The sequence below is a fragment of the Papio anubis genome, chromosome 8, assembly GCF_008728515.1.
Source record: "Papio anubis isolate 15944 chromosome 8, Panubis1.0, whole genome shotgun sequence".
Classification (NCBI taxonomy): Eukaryota; Metazoa; Chordata; class Mammalia; order Primates; family Cercopithecidae; genus Papio; species Papio anubis.
The window spans coordinates 38,200,456-38,224,029 of record NC_044983.1 but is presented as its reverse complement, the minus strand read 5'-3'; the positions used below and the strand labels follow the sequence as shown (position 1 = coordinate 38,224,029).

The 23,574-nt window shown below is 33.4% G+C and overlaps 1 protein-coding gene across 1 annotated transcript in view; it reads left to right on the top strand.

The window, feature by feature from the left end:
- Positions 1 to 23,574, top strand: part of ADAM2 (ADAM metallopeptidase domain 2) — a 113,906-nt gene that overhangs the window by 6,579 nt on the left and 83,753 nt on the right. The window contains exons 4-7 of the mRNA XM_003902677.4: positions 6,203 to 6,281; positions 9,177 to 9,253; positions 9,672 to 9,840; positions 21,308 to 21,364. Coding sequence (XP_003902726.1) covers positions 6,203 to 6,281; positions 9,177 to 9,253; positions 9,672 to 9,840; positions 21,308 to 21,364 — 382 coding nt within the window. The remainder of the gene's footprint in view (positions 1 to 6,202; positions 6,282 to 9,176; positions 9,254 to 9,671; positions 9,841 to 21,307; positions 21,365 to 23,574) is intronic.

Genomic DNA, 23,574 nt, shown 5'->3' with positions numbered 1-23,574 from the left:
AGTTCTAGACACTGGGAAGTCCAAGATTGAGGCACTGGCAGATTCAGTGTCTGGTGAAGGCTCATTTCCTGGTTCTGAATGGCTGCTCCAGGCTGTGCCCTCACACAGTGGAAGAAGCAGGTCAATTCTCTGAGGTCTCTTTCACAAGGACACTAATTCCATTCAGAAGGGTTCCAGCCTTGTGACCTGATCATCTCCCTAAAGTACCACCTCCTAAAACCATCACATTGGTGATTAGGTTTCAAAATATAAATTCTGGGATGAAACAAATGCTGAGATGATAGAAGCAGGTATTAATTTTTTTTTTTTTTTTTTTCGTTTCTATTAGCAACTTGGAGAGGAAATTTCTAGCTCTATTCCTTTCATTTAAAGGCTCACATCAATGTGTTCTGATGCTGGGCACTATTGTCTCAAATAATGTGTTCTCATGCTAATGACCAGAGGACATTAAACCACCTATTCTTAAGGTATGGTTCTGATCCAGAATCCATCTTACTTTGCACAGCTTCACCTGCTCACTCTTTCAGCTGTGGTACCAGCCTTTGTTTTTATTGCTTTGATCATTCCCATTAACCCTATAATATAATAGAATCAGGAAATATTTTGGCAAAGGGGAGATAGTAAATATTTTAGACTCTGAGCTTTATATACTCTCTTGCAACTACCTGCTGTTGTAAAAGCAGCCATAAACAGTTTGCAAATGATGGGTGTGGTTATTTTGCAAAACCACTCTATTTTCAAAAACCGTCTATCAGCTGGATTTGACCTATGGGCCAGTTTATTACCCCATTATTTACAGTGTAGACCTGTATTTGAAAATTATTATTGTTCATCAGTCATTTCAATATCAAGAGTGGCGATGGAAACCGGGAAATAGGTCTCCTTTCTGTCACAAAATCACTGTCAATTATCTTTAAAAATTTGTAATGTTCATTGCATAATAAATTGGCATAAATTAAAATATAAAATATGTTTATGCAGTTAAGTAAGTGTCGTGAAGTGAATATTTATGTAACCCTCTGACTTTATACATATATTGACTGCACTCAAGAAGTTGTGCTGTTTATCATTTCCTGTAATAGCCCCTCAGTCCTTCTCACTACTTTTCTGGATTGTTGTGATATCCATTTTCCTGATTTTATTTGTGATTTATTATCCTAGCTAATGTGGTTTCGTTTTGTCTGTTTTCTAGCTCTAAATAAATGAATTATAATGATTTTTCTAGTTTCAGTCACTCAAAATAATGTTTGTGAGGTTTTTCAATGTTGTTGCAAGAATTCCAATTTATTCATTTTTATTACTGTATAGCATCCAATTTCATGATTATACAACAATTTATATCATCTTATTTTGAACATTTTGTTTCTGTCTAGTTTGGTTATGTTAAAATATATATTATTTTGGACATATGCACAATATTTTGTAGCACATATGACTAATAGCATACTGATGGGTTAAGTTACATGCATTTTCATAATTACCATACATTTCCTCCAAAGCATTATACTAATTTACACACCCCTCTGAATTATATATTCTATTAATAGTGGTAGATGTTTTAAGTTTTAAGTTTATAATTATATACTTATGTCCTGCTGTGATTTAATATGTATTTCTCCAACTGTAAATAATTTCTCTTAACTTTTTAAATACAGCAGTTAGCCATATGGAATTTCTCCCCTGTGAAGTGCCTGTGTAAGACATTTGTTCTTTGTCAAAAGATGTTTAAGACATTTGTTCTTTGTCAAAAGATATTTCTAATCTGACCTTTTCTCTCCCTGTGTTTTCACACTTATGGTATTTGGCAAAGATAATTCTTCCATTATGGTAAGTTATATTTGTATCTTGTATAAGAAATCCTTTCTTATTCAAAGACCATGACTAAATCTTATATAATCCTCTAAAATATTTTTAGTTTTGCCTTTCACATTCGGGTCTTTGTTGAAACAGAAATTGGCTTTTGAATATGCTGTAAGGTAGACAAGCAATTTAGTTTTTCTGTATGATTTTTCAAATGTTTCAAGAGCTTTATAGAATCTTCTGTCTTTCTGTACATGTCTTCTGTGTGATGATGGTTATATATTATACATTTATATATGGTTTTATCTGTTTCCAGGCTCTTGATTAAACTTTTTGGTCTATTTGTCTGTTTATGATAAATCTTGATAGCCTAAATATAAAGCCTTTTCACCTTTTTCCTCATCATAGATGCTTTGGCAATTATTTTTCTTTCAAATTAGCATCCAGTGGACCCAGCACAATAAAAAAAAATGATATTTCTTCACTCCACTGTAATGTAATCTTTTTATAAATTAAATGACTGTATATAAAGGAGTCTCTGGATTCTTTGTTCTCTTCTCTTTATGTAAATGCTCATTCTTAAACCCTGTCTATTTATCTGTCCAAATGTCATAGTTTTAACTACTATGACTTTGTAACAGGTGTTTATAACCAAACTTGTCCTTCAGTTTTAAGGTGTGCTTACTCTTCTTGATTGTTTAAATTTTCATGTGATTTTGGAAACATTATTTTTTCTGTTTGATCTTTTGTTTTATATTCCTCTTTTTTTCTTCATTGCCTGTATCTGATTGAATCTACTAATTTATATTATACATTATTCCTCAATTAAATTCTTTGTGATGCATTCTTTTACTCTTCTTTTAGTAGTTCTCTATGTTAACATATCAACTCTTGAGTAATTGAATCTATTACAAATTATTCCTACTACCAATTACCATATGTTTTTAGATCCTTAAATCTCTAACTCCCTTTACCCTCTGCTTCCCCTTCATTATTTTTTTACACATCACAAACCTGTATATTTTTACATCTCCATGAAGTATTACTATTTTTTATAAAGTCAGTATTCATTTTAATTTAACCAAAATTTACCAATTCTGGTGCTCTTTAGTCCTCCCTACATTTCTGTGCTTCTATCTGGAGCTAATTTTGATATATCTCAGGAATTCTTAATATATTTCTATTATAAGACTGCTTGTTTTAAATAATATATGTTTTTATTTGTCATTATATCTTTATTTAATTATATTTCTTTCCTTCCAGTTATATAAAGGTCTAATTGACAGAAAAAATTTATATATATTAACAGTTTGCTACATATTTTTAGATATGTATAGATCGTGAAATGATTAAGCTAATTAACATATCCATCACTTCAAATACTTACCTTTTTTGAGGTTGAGAATACTTGAGATCTAGTTTCTTAGCAATTTTCAAGTATAAAACATTACTAACTACACTTAACTTGTGTGCAAAAACTCTCCAGAACTTATTACTTCTAACTGAAACTTTCTTCTCTTTAACCATCATCTCCCATTTCCCCACTCTTAGCCCTTAAAAGCCATCATTCTACTCTCTGCTTCTATGAGTTTGAATTTTCTAGACTCTCCATATAAATGAGATCAGGTAATATTTTTCTTTCTGAACCTGGCTTATTCTGCTTCACATAATGCCCTCCAGATTCATCCAGCCTTTAACAAATGAAAGAATTTCTTTTGTTTTTATGACTGTCTACTATTCCATTGTGCATATATACCACATTTTCTTTATCCATTTGTCCATTGACGGACACTTAAGCTTGATTCCATATCTTGACTGTTGTGAGTGCTACTGCAATAAACCTGGGAGATGTTTATTACAGATATCTCTTCAACATACTAGTTTTATTTGCTTTGGATATACGCCCAGTAGAGGGATTGCTGAATCATACACTAGTTCTATTTTTAGCATTTTGAGAAACCTCCTCATTATTTTCCATGATAGTTATACAATTTACATTTCCACCAACATCATGTAAGTATTCCCCTTTCTCCACGTCTTTGCCAACACTTGTTATCTTCTGTCTTTTTGATGATAGCCAATGAAACAGGAGTAAGCTATTATCCCATCGTGGTTTTGATATACATTTTTCTGATGATTAGTGATAATGAGAATTTTTTCATATACCTTTTGGCCATATGTGTGTCTTCTTCTGAGAAGGTCTATTTAGGTATTTTGCTCATTTTCAATTTTTTTTTTTGTTTTTTGCTATTGAGTTGTTTGTGTTCCTATGCATTTTGGATTTTGACCCCTTATTAGATGTGTAGTTGGCAAATCTTTTCTCCCATTCTTTAGGTTGTCTCTTCGTGGTGTTGATTGTTTCTTTTGCTGTACAGAAGCTTTTAAATCTTATGTACTCCCATTTGTCTAATTTTTATCTAATTTTGTTTTTGTTACCTGTGCTTTGGTAGTCATATCCAAAAAATCATTGCCCAGACCAATGTCAAGTTTTTCCTCTTTGCTTTCTTATAGTAGTTTTAGTATCACAACTATTATAGTTAAGTTTTAATCCATTTTGAGTTTTTTAATATGGTGTGTTATAGGATGCAATTTTGTTTTTCTGCATGTGGGTGTCCAGTTTTCTTTATGGGATTTCATTGAAGAGACTGTCCTTTCCCCATGGTGTCTTCTTAACATTTGTCAAACATCAACTGACTGTAAATTCATTATTTTATTTCTCTTATATCTATATTGATCCATTGGCCTATATATCTATTTTTATACCAGTACCATGCTCTTTTGGTTACTATGGCTATACAGTATAGTTTGAAGTCAGGTAGTATGATGCCTCTAGCTGTGTTCATTTTGATCAAGATCGTTTTGGCTATTTAGACAAATTTAACTAAAGAGGTAAAAGATCTGTACACTGGAAACTATAAAACATTGTTAAAAGAAATGAAGGAAAACAACAAATAAATAGAAAGATATACCATGTTCATGAACTGGAAAAATAAATATTGCTAAAGTGTCCATAATACCCAAAGAAATCTACAGATTCAGTGTAAACCCTCTCAAAATTCTAAAGACATTTTTCACAGAAATGGAAACAAAAAACGATGCTAAAATTCGTATGAAACAACTTAACTATATTCTTACAAATTTTTGCTGGAATAATGTTAAGATGTCTTTGAAAAAGATGTCCTTTGCCTTTTAAATAATCATTCCATTGTTTTCTGGCTTTTTTTTTTTTTCCTTTTCTATTGATGAATTAGCTGGATTATTTGTTAATTTGTTTATTAAGAATTATTTGTTTCTTCAAAAGCAACATCCTTTATTTTTTTATTTTTATTTTTTTCTGAGACGGAGTCTTACTCTGTCGCCCAGGCTGGAGTGCAGTGGCCGGATCTCAGCTCACTGCAAGCTCCGCCTCCCGGGTTCACGCCATTCTCCTGCCTCAGCCTCCCGAGTAGCTGGGACTACAGGCGCCCGCCACTACGCCCGGCTAGTTTTTTGTATGTTTTAGTAGAGACGGGGTTTCACCGTGTTAGCCAGGATGGTCTGGATGTCCTGACCTCGTGATCCGCCCGTCTCGGCCTCCAAGAGTGCTGGGATTACAGGCTTGAGCCACCACGACCAGCCACATCCTTTTTTCTTGAAACTTTAAAGGTCTTTAAAGTTTATCTAGGTTTTTGTTAGTCTTTTGTTTTTCTTTTGATGATATGTTTATATCTGACTTTTATTTCCCTTTATCCTACTTGATTTACATACAGGTTTTTTGATACTGTGTCATCAATTTTGAAAAAAAAATGCTCTGATCTTCAGAGATTAGCTTAATTTTTTATGTAACTTTAGCAAACAATACTAATGCTTGGGGTGCATTAGTATTAGTAACAACATAGATACAAATCTCTGAGTTTATATTATTGTCAAATGAGATGAATAATTATATAATAAATAGAGTAGAAAGAATGTGAGAAGGTAATATATGCTTGAGCAAAAACTATAAAGTTAGAGTATGGTTCATTTAAATATCCTATGCTTTGGTGATTGAACAAGTTGACATTTTAAATAAAAATTTCAAGATAAATCTCATTGGGAAGTTGATGTATAAGCAAAGACTTGAAGTAGATGGAGAACAATGAACTATGTTGAAGAACTTTCCAGGAATAAAATGGTACAAATATCCCGAGGTCCAACCTTGCCTGTTGTGTTTGGAAAACAGCTAGGAGGACGGAGTAACGATAGAGTAAGTGAAGTCTAAGATGTTTGAGTAAAATTTCGAACAAAATCCATACATTTAGAAAATATCCCTCTGTTTCTCTTGCTCTTTCTGTGTCAACCTACGTATCTATAATTAATAAAATAAATTTTTCAAAACAAAAGGTTAAGAAACAAATTTTTTCATTTTATCTTCATTTTACAGAAATTTTTTATCCCATAATTTTAGAGTTTACAGTTATAATGGCACAGGAATTATGAAACCACTTGACCAAGATTTTCAGGTATGTTTTTTTATGATCTCTTTGATTTTTGTCATGTGAGTTTCTATGATCACCTTATTTAGTGTCCACATATTATAAGAGTCTAAAGGGTTAGGTCATGGCTTTGTGGCATAAGTTTAATGTTTTCCTGTTGATGATGTATACTGATGTACTGAGTTAGCCCTATCAAACAGATGATTAACCAAAAAGACATGATTGTAGTGTTTCTAAACTACTTAGAAACATGCTAAGGGCTTATGTACCTTAGGTGATAGGCATTAAATATGTTGTGAAATATGTAAAATGAAAAACCATGACTTGTATCAGGAAAGCTAAATCTGAAGAGAAAATAAGAATCGAATCTTCTTTGAACTATGTTCAAGGACCAAATAAGTACACATGAAATTTCACACATGTTTAGGAGTATACTAAATTTTCATCTATTTAGAACATGTAGAGCTTAATTTAATATTATCTATAGTTTGTTATAAAAATAGTAAAGAAGAGTGAATAAAATTGCCGAGATTGCTCATGCCCAAAAAATCATGTTTTTTAACCTCAGCTCTGCTCTACTAATTGCTGTTGTGTTTTCCATTTGCATTCCTGATTTTTATATAGCGACTCAATCAAGTGTTTTGAAAGTAAAGCATTTTTAGAAAGGCTGGGATTTCAACAGAAGAAATAATAGATATGGTCAGTTGCTTTAAGTTTTGCGCAAGAGAGTACACAACTCCATGAGTCAGTTAGAGAGTAGTCTATACAAATATATAACTAAGATACTGTTACACAGTGTTATACACACACACATACATATATGTGTGTGCGTATGTCTGTTTGTGTTTGCATAAATGAGAGAGAGGAGAGAAAGAAGACAGAGTGAGAATCCAAGACAGGGGCACAGGAGATCACAATATCCCACACCTGTATTTTGCATCATTCTTCCATATATAACTCTGCTTCCTACCTCCCAAGAGGTAACCATGAAAGGTAAATGTACAGTTAAAAAAAAAAAGCAAGAATGCTACAGAGCATTCAAAGCATCAACAATCTGAATGTGGTAAGTAGTTGCATGTTAATCTCAAATGTAGTAAAAATATGCTGCCATGAAAACAAATTACGTTTGCCAAGGTTGCAGGCCTACCACTATCCTAGGAAAAAGCTCATTAAATTCAGTTGGGAACAGGTGTATTTATTGGACTATTTATTTTTCTTAAGTCCACACATGATTCCCATTCCTAAAGTCATATTATCTTGATAAATAAAGACTTATCTACAAAAGAAAAAATAATCAGCCAACTAGATGAGAAAAGAGTTTGTTCCCTGCATCCAGAGTAGGACACGTGTAAGCCATTCATCATTGTCCCGGATTTTGTCATCTCTCCAGGACAAACAGATAGTCATCATAATTAAAAGGCAAAATTGCCAGGATGCTTAAACAATCTAAAATGTGTGTGCACATAAAAACAGACCTCAGGCCGGGTGTGGTGAGTCACACCTGTAATCCCAGCACTTTGGGAGACCAAGGTGGGCGGATCATGAGATCAAGAGATCGAGACCATCCTGACCAAAATGGTGAAACCTCGTTTCTACTAAAAATACGAAAATTAGCTGGGCGTGGTGGCATGTACCTGTAGTGCCAGCTACTCAGGAGGCTGAGGCAGGAGAATCACTTGAACCTGGGAGGAGGAGATTGCAGTGAGCTGAGATCGCGCCACTGCACTCTTGCCTGGCGACAGAGTAAGATTCAGTCTCAAAAAAAAAAAGAAAAAATCAAAAAACAAAACAAAACATAAAAAACAGATCTCAAATCCTCAAATTATCAAAGGCAGCAATTAACGGAAATGAAAGAAATAGACAAATAATAAATTATATTTGAAGATTTAAAATTTCTCTTCCAATAATTAATGAAGTAGAAACTTCGTAAACTTCTAAATGAAGTAGAAAGAAATTCAACAAATATATCAAATATATACACATACTTTTCAAGTGCAAATGTAATATTGAGCAAGAAGATATTATAGTGAAGGCAAACAATGCAAAACTGACAATGATAAAAATAAAAAATAAAAATAAACTGGGAAAGGATATTGGGTAATAAGTGAAGCTTTTTGATTCTTCCATGAAAATTTTATCCTATGTGGCTTAAAAATGACTTATTCATTCATTTCTAAGTTTCTCAATGACATCATATGTTTAAGGTTGATGTAACTTCCTGATTATTTCACAGATTTAGAAATATTATCAACATGGGTATTATAAGCCACATTTAGAAAGAAGGAGATAAAAGCTGTGGAATGTTCAAGATGTTTTTACCTTCATTATATAAAGTTTGAAGTACACCCCAATTGGTGGTAAAAATAAAAGCATAAATATTTTCACATAAAATTTTAAATAAGATGGAAATAGAAATACAATGTATTGAGTCGATGAAGTATGGCATTTGGAAAGTGGTACAAACTAAGATTTTAGGTATCATAGTAGAAAAATGAACTATAAAGCAAAGGTCAATACAAATTCTAGGTGAAATTTGCAAATGAAAACATTTTGATGGAATTGAAAAACATTTCGATGAAATTAAAAATTAACTTTGCTTATCTACCATTATCTACCATGCAACATTGTCAGAAAAGTATGAAAAAAAAAAGTTTTGAAGATGTTTACCTCACTCTAACAACTGAGAATGTCATGCTTAATTTAAAACATATAGAAATATGAAAATATACTCATTTTTTGTGAATCTGTGGAAAGTACTTAGGAAAACAGAACCATATGCTCATCTAATAACATTATAAATCAATTTTTGAAACGATGAGTGTTTGATGCATACAAACAAAACACATATATGTTTTACATATTTGAAAATTGTATCTATAACACAAACCATTCTAATGGAGATATGCATATTTTATTTTTCAGAATTTCTGCCACTACCAAGGGTATATTGAAGGTTATCCAAAATCTGTGGCGATGGTTAGCACGTGTACTGGACTCAGGTTGTAATTTACTGTTTTATGAATTACAAAATAAAATATTTACTTCAAAATTATTTTAAACGTTTTAACATAATATTCAGTGGTTCTAAAGTGAGGCATGACTATTGTGGGAAAACTGCCACTCACAAAGCCTGGTATGGAAATACTTAACAATGGTTCCTGCCTTTATGCAGAATTATGATTTTTTAAATATATTTGGAAGCCATGAAATATTAATAACTAGGCAAATGCTAATAGTATTAGTATGTGATGTCACTCAGTAAGTGTGTGGATTCCCAGTAACTTTCTCCTATTTTATCACCTTAGACTCAGATTAAAAATTATCTGCATACCAAGAAAAAAATAATGCTAAGTGACATTTTATTGGCTTTTCTACAAGGCATTATTTTACTTACTAATTTTTTTTTGAAATTTTTAGGGGCTTGCTACAGTTTGAAAATGTTAGTTATGGAATAGAACCCCTGGAGTCTTCAGTTGGCTTTGAACATGTAATTTACCAAGTAAAACATAAGAAAGCAGATGTTTCCTTATATAATGAGAAGGATATTGAATCAAGAGATCTGTCCTTTAAATTACAAAGCATAGAGGTAGGTTAATTGAACAAACTCTATGGTTATTACTATACAGCAATGTAAGCACTGAAATTTATAGTTGATAAATTATGTATTTGCACACCCATAAACACCAAAACATAGAACCACGTGTATGGATACAAGTACCAGAAACTTCATAACTTATATCATTAAGCCTTACTAGTTTTGTAATTTTCCGGAACTCCAATCATGACATTTTCAACTGTTAGTGGCATCTTTTTCCGTAATCTAGACCTTTATTGTCAGCAGATGCACTCTTTTCCCCACAGCCATTATGTTAAAGCTCTGGTGTGACAAACACAAATGTCATCCACATAAACAATGAAGATACATATCTAGGGTCCTGAGGAGAATCACCCCTATCTTGTAAGGGAACTACCTCAGGGGAGGTCATTATATTTTCCTCAGGAGATTCGGAGTTATTTAATTTCCTCATAAAGTGAGAGAGAGGTTGCTTCTACTAGCAAACAAGATTCACCAGCATTTAGGAGTTTTATAGCCCCAGCTTCATTAGGGTCCTTCTCTAGGTTCCCACTCCAATTTTCAGAATCCCACTGCTTCCCACTCAATGCTCTCTCTTTTATGGCAGTACCATGGGAGGTTGGGAATTCAGTTTGCACTGTAATTCATCTACTGACAGGATAAGATTCTGGGTTTGGTTTTCAATAATCTCAGTTCTATGGCTATAGGATATAAAAATTTATTTCAAGACATACAGAGAAGCTTTTGGGTAATTTATGCATCACTTGAGATGGTAATTTAAATACTTAAGCTTGTGCTCTTCTTTCTCCACTTTGTCCAGCAACATTAGGAGCAATCAATCTCATTATATTTGCTAGTTTGGCAAAAATGTTCAAAAGTATCATATATATGGTCACCAAGACCCTTGCCTTCATAAGTGTTTGATCAGAAGTATTCAGTGGTAATATTTTGCCTGTCTCTATTCATCATGCCATGAACTATCTGCTCTCTATAGAATTGTCTTTAAATCTAATCAAAGTAGAAGGCAAATTCCCAAAACCCCAGCACCAAGTCAGAAGATGTCCCCTTAAGATTCTGTTTTCTTGGTACCTCATTCCTGGTACCAACATCTGTATCAGGGTTCTCCAGAGAAATAGAAAACCAACAGGAGATATATATGTGTGTGTGTGTATGTATGTGTGTGTGTTTTGTACATACAGAGAGAGGGATAGAGAGATTTTATGGAATTGGCTTAGACGATTGCGAAGGCTTGGTAAATCCAAAATCTGTAGGGTAAGCGGGCAGGCTGGTTATCCAAGGAAGATTTGCATCTTAAGACCAACATAGTCTGCTGGCAGAATTCCCTTTTGTTTAGGAAATACTGTTTTCTAAAAAAGGCTTTGATTGGGGTGAGATTCACCCACATAATGAAGAGTAATGTGCTTTACTAGAGCTTTACCAACTTAAATGTTAATTTTGTCTAAAAGTCACCTTCACAGAGGCATCCAGGGTGATGTTTGACTTAATATCTGGGCACAGGGGCCCAGCCAAGTTTACAGGTAAAATTAATTATCACAACAGTATCACATCATTTATTCTTATGCTTCTTCTAAATGTTTCATTCTTTAATCTCATTTTGATATAAGATACACTTTAATATTTTGTATTGGATGAGGTAGAAATTCAATTTTTTTTTCATATCAATATCCAGCTGTTCTCACACCATTTGTTGAAGAGATTATTTTTTCCCCATTGAACATTCTTGATTTTTTTTCAAAGATCAGTTGACAATAAATGCTAGGGATTATTACCACACTTAAAATTGTAGTCCATTAATCTTTATGTCTACTCTAATGCCACTACCACATTTTCTTTACTACTGTATTTTTGTGGTAAGATTTGGAATTGATAAGTGTACATCCTTCAATATTCTTATTTTCCAAGATTCTTTTGGTTATTCTGGCTACTATGCATCTCCAAACGTATTTTAAAATTTATTTTTAATTCCCATAAAATAGCACCCAGGATTGTGTTGAATCTGTAGATAAATATGAGGAATATTGCTATATTAACAATATTAACTCTATCCATGAGCAGTAGGTAGCTTTTATTTTTTAGATATTCTTTAATTTATTTCTGCAATGTTTTATATATTTAAGTCTAAGTCTTCAGTAAAGCTTCTTTTGTTATTTATAGAAGTTTTATTATTTTAGATGTTATTTAAATTTTTTATCTGTTTGGATTTCTCATTATTAGTATTTGGTAATTAGTGAATTTTCCATACTGGTTTTGGATTCTGCGAACTTGACAAACTTGTTTATTAGTTTTCTATTGAGCTCTGTGACTTTTTATGAACATGGTCATGCCATCTTGAATAAAGATAGTTTATCTTGTTTCTTTCCAATTAGGATATCTTAAATTTCCTTTTCCTTACTTAATTGCCCTGATTACTACTTCCATTATAATGTTGAATAGAATAGGTGAGAAGAGATGTTCTCGTCTTTTCCCACTTTTAGGGAGAAAAGATTCAGTCTGTCACCCTTAAGCATAATGTTATTTGTAATTTTTTCACAGGTGCCCTTTATCAGGTTAAACAAGGTTTCATCCAATGTCAGTTTGTTAATGATTTTTGTTTTGTCATTAAGGGATTTTGGATTTTGTCAGATATTTTTCCCTGCAACATCTGCTGAGATAATAATTTCATTTTTATCGTTATTTTGTTAATGTGGTATTCTGCATTAATTGACTTTTGATTATTAAACTAACTTTGTGTCCAGTCTCTCTTTGTTATAGTGCATAATTCCTTTTACGTATTCCTGGGTTCAGTTTGCTGGCGTAATTTTGAAGATTTTTTCGTTTATATTTATAAAGAATATTGCTGTGTGGAATTGTTTTCATATGATATTTTTCTCTGTCTTTGGTATCAGGGTGATACAAACTTCACAAAATGAGTTGGGAAGTGTTGTCTCTTCTATTCTGGAAGACTGTGTAGGATTGGCTTAATTATTTCAACATCTGTAAAATCCATCTGGGATTGGACATTTTTAGGGAATGATTTTTATTAGTAATTAAATTTTCTCTCGTAAGTCTATTATAATTTTCTAATTTTTTTGGAGTCGATTTAGGTAATTTGTGTGTCTATAGAGGTTTTTCTGTTTTATTTATTTATTTCTTGGCATATTGCTGTTTGTAGGACTCCCTTGTAGGTCTTTAACTATCAGTAAGATTTTTAGTAATCTTCTTTTTCATTTCTGATTTTATTAATTTAAATATTTTCTTTTTTGTGTGGTCAGAGTAGCTAATAATATTTTAATTAAAGTGTATCTCTTTTAAAGCACATATTACTAAGTTTTTAAACATTTTAAATGACATCTGACAATTTTATTTTTGACTGACAGATAATAATCACACTTATTTAAGGGATACAGAATGATATTTTGATACGTGAATAAAAGGTGTAATGATCAAATCAGGGTAATTAGCATATTTATTACCTTAAACGTTTATCATTTATTTATGTTGGGAACATTCAAAATTCCCTCCTTAAGCTACTTGAAAACATACAATAAATTATTGTTAACTATAGTCACCCTATGGTGCTATAGAACACTAGAACTTTCTCTTTCTATCTAGCTGTACTTTTGTAACCAATAGCCAACCTTTCCCCATCCGCTTCTCCCCTGACCCTTCCTATCCTCTCATGACCACAGTGTCACTCTCTACTTCTATGAGCTCAACTTTTCTAGTTGTCAAGGTTATTTATTGCATCTACTTTTAATGCACACATTTATATAATTTAGATTTAATCTACCACTTTGTCATTTCTTATTTGTCTTATATGTTCCTTATTCCTTTATTCTTTCTTCTATCTAATCTATTTATTTTTTTCAGGGATCATGCTGTTACATCTTTTTTATTAATCAAGTATTTTTATTTTTCTCCTCTAATGAGCTTTTACATTATATATTGTTTCATATATCTTGTTATTATATATTCTATAAATACAAAACAATTTTTACAACATAATAATTTTAGTGGTTAGTCTAAACAAACTATGGCCCTCAGGCCAAATCTGGCCCACAGCCTGTTTGTATAAATAACATCAATTAGTGCTGTTCTATATATTGTTTATGTATACTTTCATATTATGGTGGAAAAGTTGAGTAGTTGTGACAGAGACTCTATGCCCTACAAAGAAACTTTATAACCATGGCAGTCATTCTTCATTCCCCTGCCTTCCTGGGAAACTACAAATCTATTGTTTTAGATATAGACTTGCCTATTCAAGATATTTTATATAACTGGAGTCTTACAATATCTTTTGTGACTTCTTTCACTTATAAGGTAGTCAAAGTTCATCAGTATCTCATTTATGTTTATGGCTGAATAACATATGCCTGGGTATAAATATACCACTCATAAGTCGTATAGTCATAAGCTAATGAACGAATTGTTGTTTCTACTTTTTAAATATTATAATATTGCTAGGAACATTAATATATGTTTTACGTGGATATATGTTTTTATTTCTCAAGGTAGTTACTAAGATTTGAATTGGTAGGTCATAGACAGACTCTGTGTTTCACATTTTGAGTGGCTGCCAGATTATTTGTCCAAGGTGGCTGACAATTTTATATCTCCTGAAGCAACATCTGTGGATTCCAATTCCTCCACATTTATTTATTTATTTATTATTTTTTGAGACGTAGTTTCACTCTTGTTGCCCAGGCTGGAGTGCAATGGCATGATCTCTGCTCACCGCAACGTCTGCCTCCCAGGTTCAAGTGATTCTCTTGCCTCAGCCTCCCGAGTACCTGGGATTACAGGCGCACACCACCATGCTCGGCTAATTTTCTGCATTTTTAGTTGAGACGGGATTTCAACATTTTGGCCAGGCTGGTCTTGAACTCCTGACCTCAGGTGATCCACCCACCTCAGCCTCCCAAACTGCTGGGATTAAAGATGTGAGTCACTGCGCCTGGCCTCCTGCGCATTTTTTTTTCAATATTTATCATCAGTCATTTTGATTATAGCCATCCTATTATATGTGAAGTGATACCTAATTGTGGTGGAAGTATTTAAAACTTTAGAAATTCTACTTTGTGCTATCATATTTTTGGTTTTATTTTGTTTATAAAAACATATATATTTTTATTTTTACATATCATATACCTCATAGGACTACTACTACTATTATTACTCACATTATTGTTTTAAATAATTCATATATTTTCTCATTCTGTTCATTCCCTCATGCTGGTTTATGCTGTCATCACTTTTGAAAATAAAAATTATTATCATTTAAGTATTCTTTCTGCTGTATTTAAAAAGTCATAAAGTTATTCATTTGTTTTGATTAAAAATTTCATATAATTCCCTACCCCATTTCCCAAAATACCGAGAAGCTTCTACCAGGAAGTGCTTACCAAGTTGATTATTAAGTTCATTTACAAAATATGAACAAATAAGCATATTCAAAGAAACACCTGAAAATGTAGAGCAATGGGGAAATCACAGTTCTCAACCATCTGTATTCTTATCCCTCCTAGACCTTCTATTTCATTTTATTTGCTAGCCTCATTTTGTCCTCCTCCTACTTCCAACATAAATATGTAATTCCTAAATTTGAATATCTATTATTTTCTCTCACTTAAGTTCCATTCTCATAATTCTAAACAGAAAGATCCTATAACCTTATTCCATTAATCATTTTATTATATGTAATATTTTGAATTATCATCTATGGTTCCTTTATTATATGAACATAATCATATCTCCTTAATACTAAAAATAGATTTTAAAATAAACAAAATAAAATCGAATCTATTATATACCTACCACTTTCCATTTCTTCACATACCAGCTTTACATTAGAGTAAGTGGAACTATCCATCCTGACATCTCACTAACTATTGATTTCACAAAAATGCAGTTTCTGTCTCCACAAATAATCAGTGGTGATCCATTGTTAAATTGGCTTTTTGAAATATTGAGATACCTTTTTAAAGAGTGAAAGTAAAAATTCCCTAGAACTTTGTAGTCATCTAATTTTCTGCAATAATGCTGTCTCTTGCTTCTCATTCTTTCTTACTTTTTCTGACTTTTCCTTATACATTCACATTTCAAATATTGATATTTGCTGTGTTATATCTCATGTTTGAGCTTGTTAGCATCACATATACTATATATATAGTACATATATATCTTTTATATATATACATATGTAGTTCTATGGCTTTACCTACTGTGACCTACAGATATTCAATCCCAGTCCAAATTTTCTCCTGAGTTGATAATGCAATATAGGACATGTTAGTTGTTCAATTGAAACACACACACAGACACCTGCATCCACACACCCAGTATCTATCTATCTTTCTATCTATTGATTGATTAATCAGTCATCTACATTTTCCTTCCAACTTCCTGAATATTTTTACCAAGGACCTTTGACGTTTTAAAATCTGAATATTTAATTCATACATATTGCAAGTGGATCAGTGTAGTACTGTGTATTCTCTGATATTTCTGGCTAGATCCAATTCCTTAGTCTTTATTTGGCCAAGGCAACCTTTGTCCTGAACTTGGAGTCCTCTTTCAATATCATATATGTAAGCACTTTTGTCTCCTTCTAGGGCTACTTTGTCTTAATGAAATGGCATGGATTTTGTGGAATTTTTTTTTTTTTTTCTGTGAGACAGAATCTCACTCTGTCACACAGACTGGAGTGCAGTGGTGTGATCATGCCTCACTGCAACCTCTGCCTCCCAGGTTCAAGCGATTCTCCTGCCTCAGCCTCCTGAGAAGCTGGGATTACAGGTGTTAGCCACAATGCCCAGCTAATTTTTTGTATTTTCAGTAGAGACAGGGTTTCACCATGTTGGCTAGGCTGGTCTCGAACTCTTGGCCTCAAGTGATCCACCCACCTCGCCCTCCCAAAGTGCTGGGATTACAGGTGTGAGCCACCACTCCTGGCCTGTGGATTTTTAAAATTGGCATCTGCCCACCTTTTTGACACACACATTTCCTGGCATTCTCTCATGCATCTGCGTAGTTTTCTTTTCTTTTTTTTTTTTTCTGCCCACCTTTTCAACACACACATTTATTTACATAGACTTATTTAATTTATTTTATTATACTTTAAGTTCTAGGGTACATGTGCACAATATGCAGGTTTGTTACATATGTATACACATGCCATGTTGGTGTGCTACACCCATTAACTCATCATTTACATTAGGCATATTTCCTAATGCTATCCCTCCCCACCCCCAACCCGACAGGCCCCGGTGTGTGATGTTCCCCACCCTGTGTCCAAGTGTTCTCATTGTTCAATTCCCACCTATGAGTGAGAACATGTGGTGTTTGGTTTGGCTGCATAGTATTCCACAGTGTATATGTGCCACATTTTCTTTACCCAGGCTATCATTGATGGACATTTGGGTTGGTTCCAAGTCTTTGCTATTGTGAATAGTGCCTCAATAAAAATAGTTGTGCATGTGTCCTTATAGCAGCATGATTTATAATCCTTTGGGTATATACCCAGTAATGGGATGACTGGGTCAAATGGTAATTCTAGTTCTAGATCCTTGAGGAATCGCCACACTGTCTTCCACAATGGTTGAATTAGTTTACAGTCCCACAAACAGTGTAAAAGTGTTCCTATTTCTCCACATCCTCTCCAGCACCTGTTGTTTCCTGACTTTTTAATGATTGCCATTCTAACTGGTGTGAGATTGTATCTCATTGTGGTTTTGACTTGCATTTGTCTTACAGCTAGTGATGATAAGTGTTTTTTCATGTGTCTGTTGGCTGCATAAATGTCTTCTTTTGAGAAGTGTCTGTTCATATCCTTTGCGTACTTTTGATGGGGTTGTTTGATTTTTTCTTGTAAATTTGTTTAAGTTCTGTGTAGATTCTGGATATTAGCCCTTTGTCAGATGGGTAGATGGTAAAAATTTTCTCCCATTCTGTAAGTTGCCTGTTCACTCTGATGGTAGTTTCTTTTGCTGTGCAGAAGCACTTTAGTTTAATTAGGCCCCATTTGTCAATTTTGGCTTTTGTTGCCATTGCTTTTTGTGTTTTAGTCATGAAGTCGTTGTCCATGCTTATGTCCTGAATGGTATTGCGTAGGTTTTCTTCTAGGGTTTTTATGGTTTTAGGTCTAATATTTAAGTCTTTAATCCATCTTGAATTAATTTTTGCACAAGGTGTAAGGAAGGGATCCAGTTTCAGCTTTCTACATATGGCTAGCCAGTTTTCCCAGCACCATTTATTATATAGCGAATCTTTTCCCCATTTCTTGTTTTTGTCAGGTTTGTCAAAGATAAGATGGTTGTAGATGTGTAGTATTGTTTCTGAGGCTCTGTTCTGTTCCATTGGTCTATATCTCTGTTTTGGTACCAGTACCATGCTGTTGTGGTTACTGTAGCCTTGTAGTATAGTTTGAAGTCAGGTAGCGTGATGCCTCCAGCTTTGTTCTTTTGGCTTAGGATTGTCTTGGCAATGTGGGCTCTTTTTTGGTTCCATATGAACTTTAAAGTAATTTTTTCCAATTCTGTGAAGAAAGTCATTGGTAGCTTGATGGGGGTGGTATTGCGTCTGTGAATTACCTTGGGCAGTATGGCCATTTTCACGATGTTGATTCTTCCTATCCATGAACATGAAATGTTCTTCCATTTGTTTGTGTCCTCTTTTATTTTATTGAGCAGTGGTTTGTAATTCTCCTTGAAGAGGTCTTTCATATCCCTTGTAAGTTGGATTCCTAGGTGTTTTATTTCCTTTGAAGCAATTGTGAATGGGAGTTCACTCATGATTTGGCTTTGTGTTTGTCTGTTATTGGTGTCTAGGGATGCTTGTGATTTTTGCACATTAATTTTGTATCCTAAGATTTTGCTGAATTTGCTTATCAGCTTAAGGAGATTTTGGGTTGAGACAATGGGGTTTTCTAAATATACAATCATGTAATCTGCAAACAGGGACAATTTGACTTCCTCTCTTCCTAAATGAGTACTCTTTATTCATTTCTCCTGCCTGATTGCCTTGGCCAGAACTTCCAACACTATGTTGACTAGGAGTGGTGAGAGAGGGCATCCCTGTCTTGTTCCAGTTTTCAAAGGGAATGCTTCCAGTTTTTGCCCATTCACTATGAGATTGGCTGTGAGTTTGTCATAAATAGCTCTTATTATTTCGAGATATGTCCCATCAATACCTAGTTTATTGAGAGTTTTTAGCATGAAGGGCTGTTGAATTTTGTCAAAGGCCTTTTCTGCATCTATTGAGATAATCATGTGGTTTTTGTCTTTGGTTCTGTTTATATGCTGGATTACATTTATTGAATTGCATATGTTGAACCAGTCGTGCATCCCAGGGATGAAGCCAACTTAATTGTGGTGGATAAACTTTTTGATGTACTGCTGGATTTGGTTTGCCAGTATTTTACTGAGGATTTTCACATCGATGTTCATCAGGAATATTGGTCTAAAAATCTCTTTTTTGTTGTGTCTCTGCCAGGCTTTGGTATCAGGATGATGCTGGCCTCATAAAATGAGTTACGGAGGATTCCCCCTTTTTCTATTGATTAGAATAGTTTCAGAAGGAATTGTACCAGTTCCTCTTTGTACCTCTGGTAGGATTCAACTATGAATCTGTCTGGTCCTGGACATTTTTTGGTTGGTAGGCTATTAATTATTGCCTCAATTTCAGAGCCTGTTATTGGTCTATTCAGGGATTCCACTTCTTCCTGGTTTAGTCTTGGTAGGGTGTATGTGTCCAGGAATTTATCTATTTCTTCTAGATTTTCTAGTTTATTTGTGTAGAGGTGTTTATAGTATTCTCTGATGGTAGTTTGTATTTCTGTGGGGTCGGTGGTGATATCCCCTTTATCGTTTTTTATTGCATCTATTCTCTCTTTTCTTCTTTATTAGTCTTGCTAGCAGTCTATCTATTTTGTTGATCTTTTTGAAAAACCAGCTCCTGGATTCATTGATTTTTTTTGAAGGGTTTTTGTGTCTCTATCTCCTTCAGTTCTGCTCTGAACTTAGTTGTTTCTTGCCTTCTGCTAGCTTTTGAATGTATTTGCTCTTGCTTCTCTAGTTCTTTTAATTGTGATGTTAGGGTGTCAATTTTAGATCTTTCCTGTTTTCTCTTGTGGGCATTTATTGCTAAAAATTTCCCTCTACACGCTGCTTTAAATGTGTCCCAGAGATTCTGGTATGTTGTATCTTTGTTCTCATTAAAGAACATCTTTATTTCTGCCTTCATTTCATTATGTATCCAGTAGTCATTCAGGAGTAGGTTGTTCAGTTTCCATGTAGTTGAGTGGTTTTGAGTGAGTTTCTTAATCCTGAGCTCTAGTTTGATTGTACTGTGGTCTGAGAGACAATTTGTTATAATTTCTGTTTTACATTTTCTGAGGAGTGCTTTACTTCCAACTATGTGGTCAATTTTGGAATAAGTGCGATGTGGCACTGAGATTTCTGTAGATGTCTTATTAGGTCTGCTTGGCATAGAGCTGAGTTCAAGTCCTGGATATCCTTGTTAACTTTCTCTCACGTTGATCTGTCTAATGTTGACAGTGGGGTGTGAAAGTCTCCCATTATTATTGTGTGGGAGTCTAAGTCTCTTTGTAGGTCTCTAAGGACTTGTTTTATGAATCTGGGTGCTCCTGTATTGAGTGCATACATATTTAGGATAGTAAATATGTATGATAGGATTGTTGTAAATATGTAAGATAGGATTGTTGAATTGATCTCTTTATCATTACATAATGGCCTTCTTTGTCTCTTTTGACCTTTGTTGGTTTACAGTCTGTTTTATCAGAGACTAGATTGCAACCCCTGCTTTTTTGTTTTGTTTTGTTTTCCTTTTGCTTGATAGATCTTCCTCCATCCTTTATTTTGAGCCTATGTGAGTCTCTGCACGTGATATGGTCTCCTGAATACAGCACACTGATGGGTCTTGACTCTTTATCCAATTTGCCAGTCTGTGTCTTTTAATTGGAGCATTTATCCCACTTACATTTAAGGTTAATATTGTTATGTGTGAATTTGATCCTGTCATTCTGATGTTAGCTGGTTATTTTTCCCATTAATTTATGCAGTTTCTTCCTAGCATCAATAGTCTTTACAATTTGGCATGGTTTTGCAGTGGCTGGTACCAGTTGTTCCTTTCCATGTTTAGTGCTTCCTTCAGGAGCTCTTGTAAGGCAGGCCTGGTAAAAGAGAGAATAATATGAATAGCTTGGAACCAAAGAAAATATGGAGAATGGAAGATAGAGGAAAGTTGTTTCCTAAGTATATTAAATAATTGATTAGGGTCAGAAAAGTCACAAATAGATGAAAAAGATTTTGTGACATCTAGTGTTGCTTATATTATCTGGTTTTATTTCTATATGCAAAACTGTGTTTTTTTAATATTTAGTTCATTAATAGTAGTGATATGCACTAAAAATACTTAAGTAATTCTGTAATTTTGATGTAAAATTTGTGGATTTTTTCAGCCCCAGAAAGATTTTGCAAAGTATATAGAAATGCATGTTGTAGTTGAAAAACAATTGGTAAGTATATTCTGATTTATTTATGTCATTTAATATTTGCAATGAGGGATTGTAATAATAATTTGGAATAAATTTTTAACAGAAATGAATTAATGATGATTTTGCCTTAGCTCTATGTTAATGCACTTTAAATTATTAGTATCAGGAGTAAATTGAGAATAAAATTTTATATAGTGTTTAATTTTATGAATAGCGATGTAAAGAAAATAATTGCTACCTCTATAATAGTTTACAAATAGTTTTAGAATTATTATAGAAACTTGTATGTGTTCTAGAACCGTATTGAATTTTAAAAATAATGCTTGACATTTTGGATATTATTTAAAAAGAAATAAAAGTTTCCCATCTGTACAGTTTTTTGGTAGACAGGAAAATAATGGCTTATACTGGGGATGAAAGGTGGTGATAAAGTATTTTAATGATAAATGTTGTAAACTTGGGTAAAATAAGTTATCAAAATGTTTATTATTTATTTATTTATTTTATTTTTATGTATTTACTTTTTTGAGATGGAGTCCCACTTTGTTGCACAGACTGGAGGGCAATGGCATGATCTTGGCTTGCTGCAACCTCTGCTTCCCAGGTTCAAGCGATTCTCCTACTTCAGCCTCCCTAGTAGCTGGGAGTACAGGCACCTGTCATCATGCCTGGCTAATTTTTTTTTTTTTTTGTATTTTTGTAGAGACAAGGTTTCACCATGTTGGCCAGGCTGGTCTTGAGCTCCTGACCTCAGGTGATCCACCCACTTCATCCTCTCAAAGTGCTGGGATTACAGGTGTGAGCCACTGCACCCGGCCAATAAGTTTACTTTTAATCATTCAAAATGTTATGTCTTTCAAGATTTCCTCAGGAAATTAAATTACAATTATTTGAAATTAAGAACTCTTATTATAACTTTATTTTCTTTTTTTTCCATTTTCCCCTCTATTTTATAGGCAAATTTCCAACTTTATCATGAAAAATATATGTTTTCTTAATGTGTTTTGGAGTTTTGCATTGTGTTTCTCTATATTCATTCCTGAACTTTCTATTCTTGTTTCATGCATGCAAAATCTTCTTTGCCTCCCTGAAGACAATATTAAAATTTTATTTCAGTACATCAGCTCTGAACATAGACCTTTTCAGTATTATACCCTTCTTTTCAGCACCTACATTTAATGTTAAACATTTTATGCAAATGTCCAGTCGTTTCATATTTAAAAGGAGGGCTGTATTGTCTTACCAGGTTCTTTGCTGTGGGGCGACTTGCACACAGTGAACAAAATACTTTGCAAGTGGCTCTACCATTTTCTGTTACCAACAGCAATATATGAGAGTTTTAATCACTTTACATCTTTGCTAATACTTGTTTTTGTCCCTTTGTTTATAATCATTCTAGTGGACATTGACTGCTATCACATTGTGGTTTTAATTTGTATATCTCTAATGACTCACAATGCTGAGCATCTTTTCATATGTGTATTAACCATAGATCTATGTTCTTTTGTGAAATGTCTATTCAAATATTTTGCCTATTTCTTAATCTTATTGTTTGCCTTTATATTAAAATATAAATGTCCCTCATATATTGTATATACAGATTTTTCAACTGAAAATATTTGCAAATATTTTTTCTAGAAAATTTTTACTAGGAAATATTTGCAAATATAAAGGCATAAGTCACATTTAATTATTGTGTATAGTGTGAAATATGGTTCTAAATTAATCTTTTTGCGTGTGTAAAACTAATTAGAACAAGACCAGTTGTTCAAAATGTTATCATTTCCCCAGGGAAATGCCTTGCACCTTTGTCCATAATAAACTGGTAATCAATATTTATTTGAGCATTTATTTCTGGATTCTGAATTCTATTTTCACTGATCAGTATGTCTGTCAAAACAGCAGTACTTGAATATCATCACTTGAATATTCTAGATTTACAGAAATTTTTGAAATCAGGAAATCTAAGTCCTACAACTTTTTTTTTTAATTCTACTTTAAGTTCTGGGATACATGTGCACAATGTGCAAGTTTGATATATAGATATACATGTGCCATGTTGGTTTGCTGGACCCATTATGTCATCATTTACATTAGGTATTTCTCCTAATGCTATCCCTCCCCCAGCCCCCGACCCCCCGACAAGCCCTAGTGTGTGATGTTCCCCTCCCTGGGTCCAAGTGATCTCATTGTTCAATGCTCATCTATGAGTGAGAACATGCAGTGTTTGG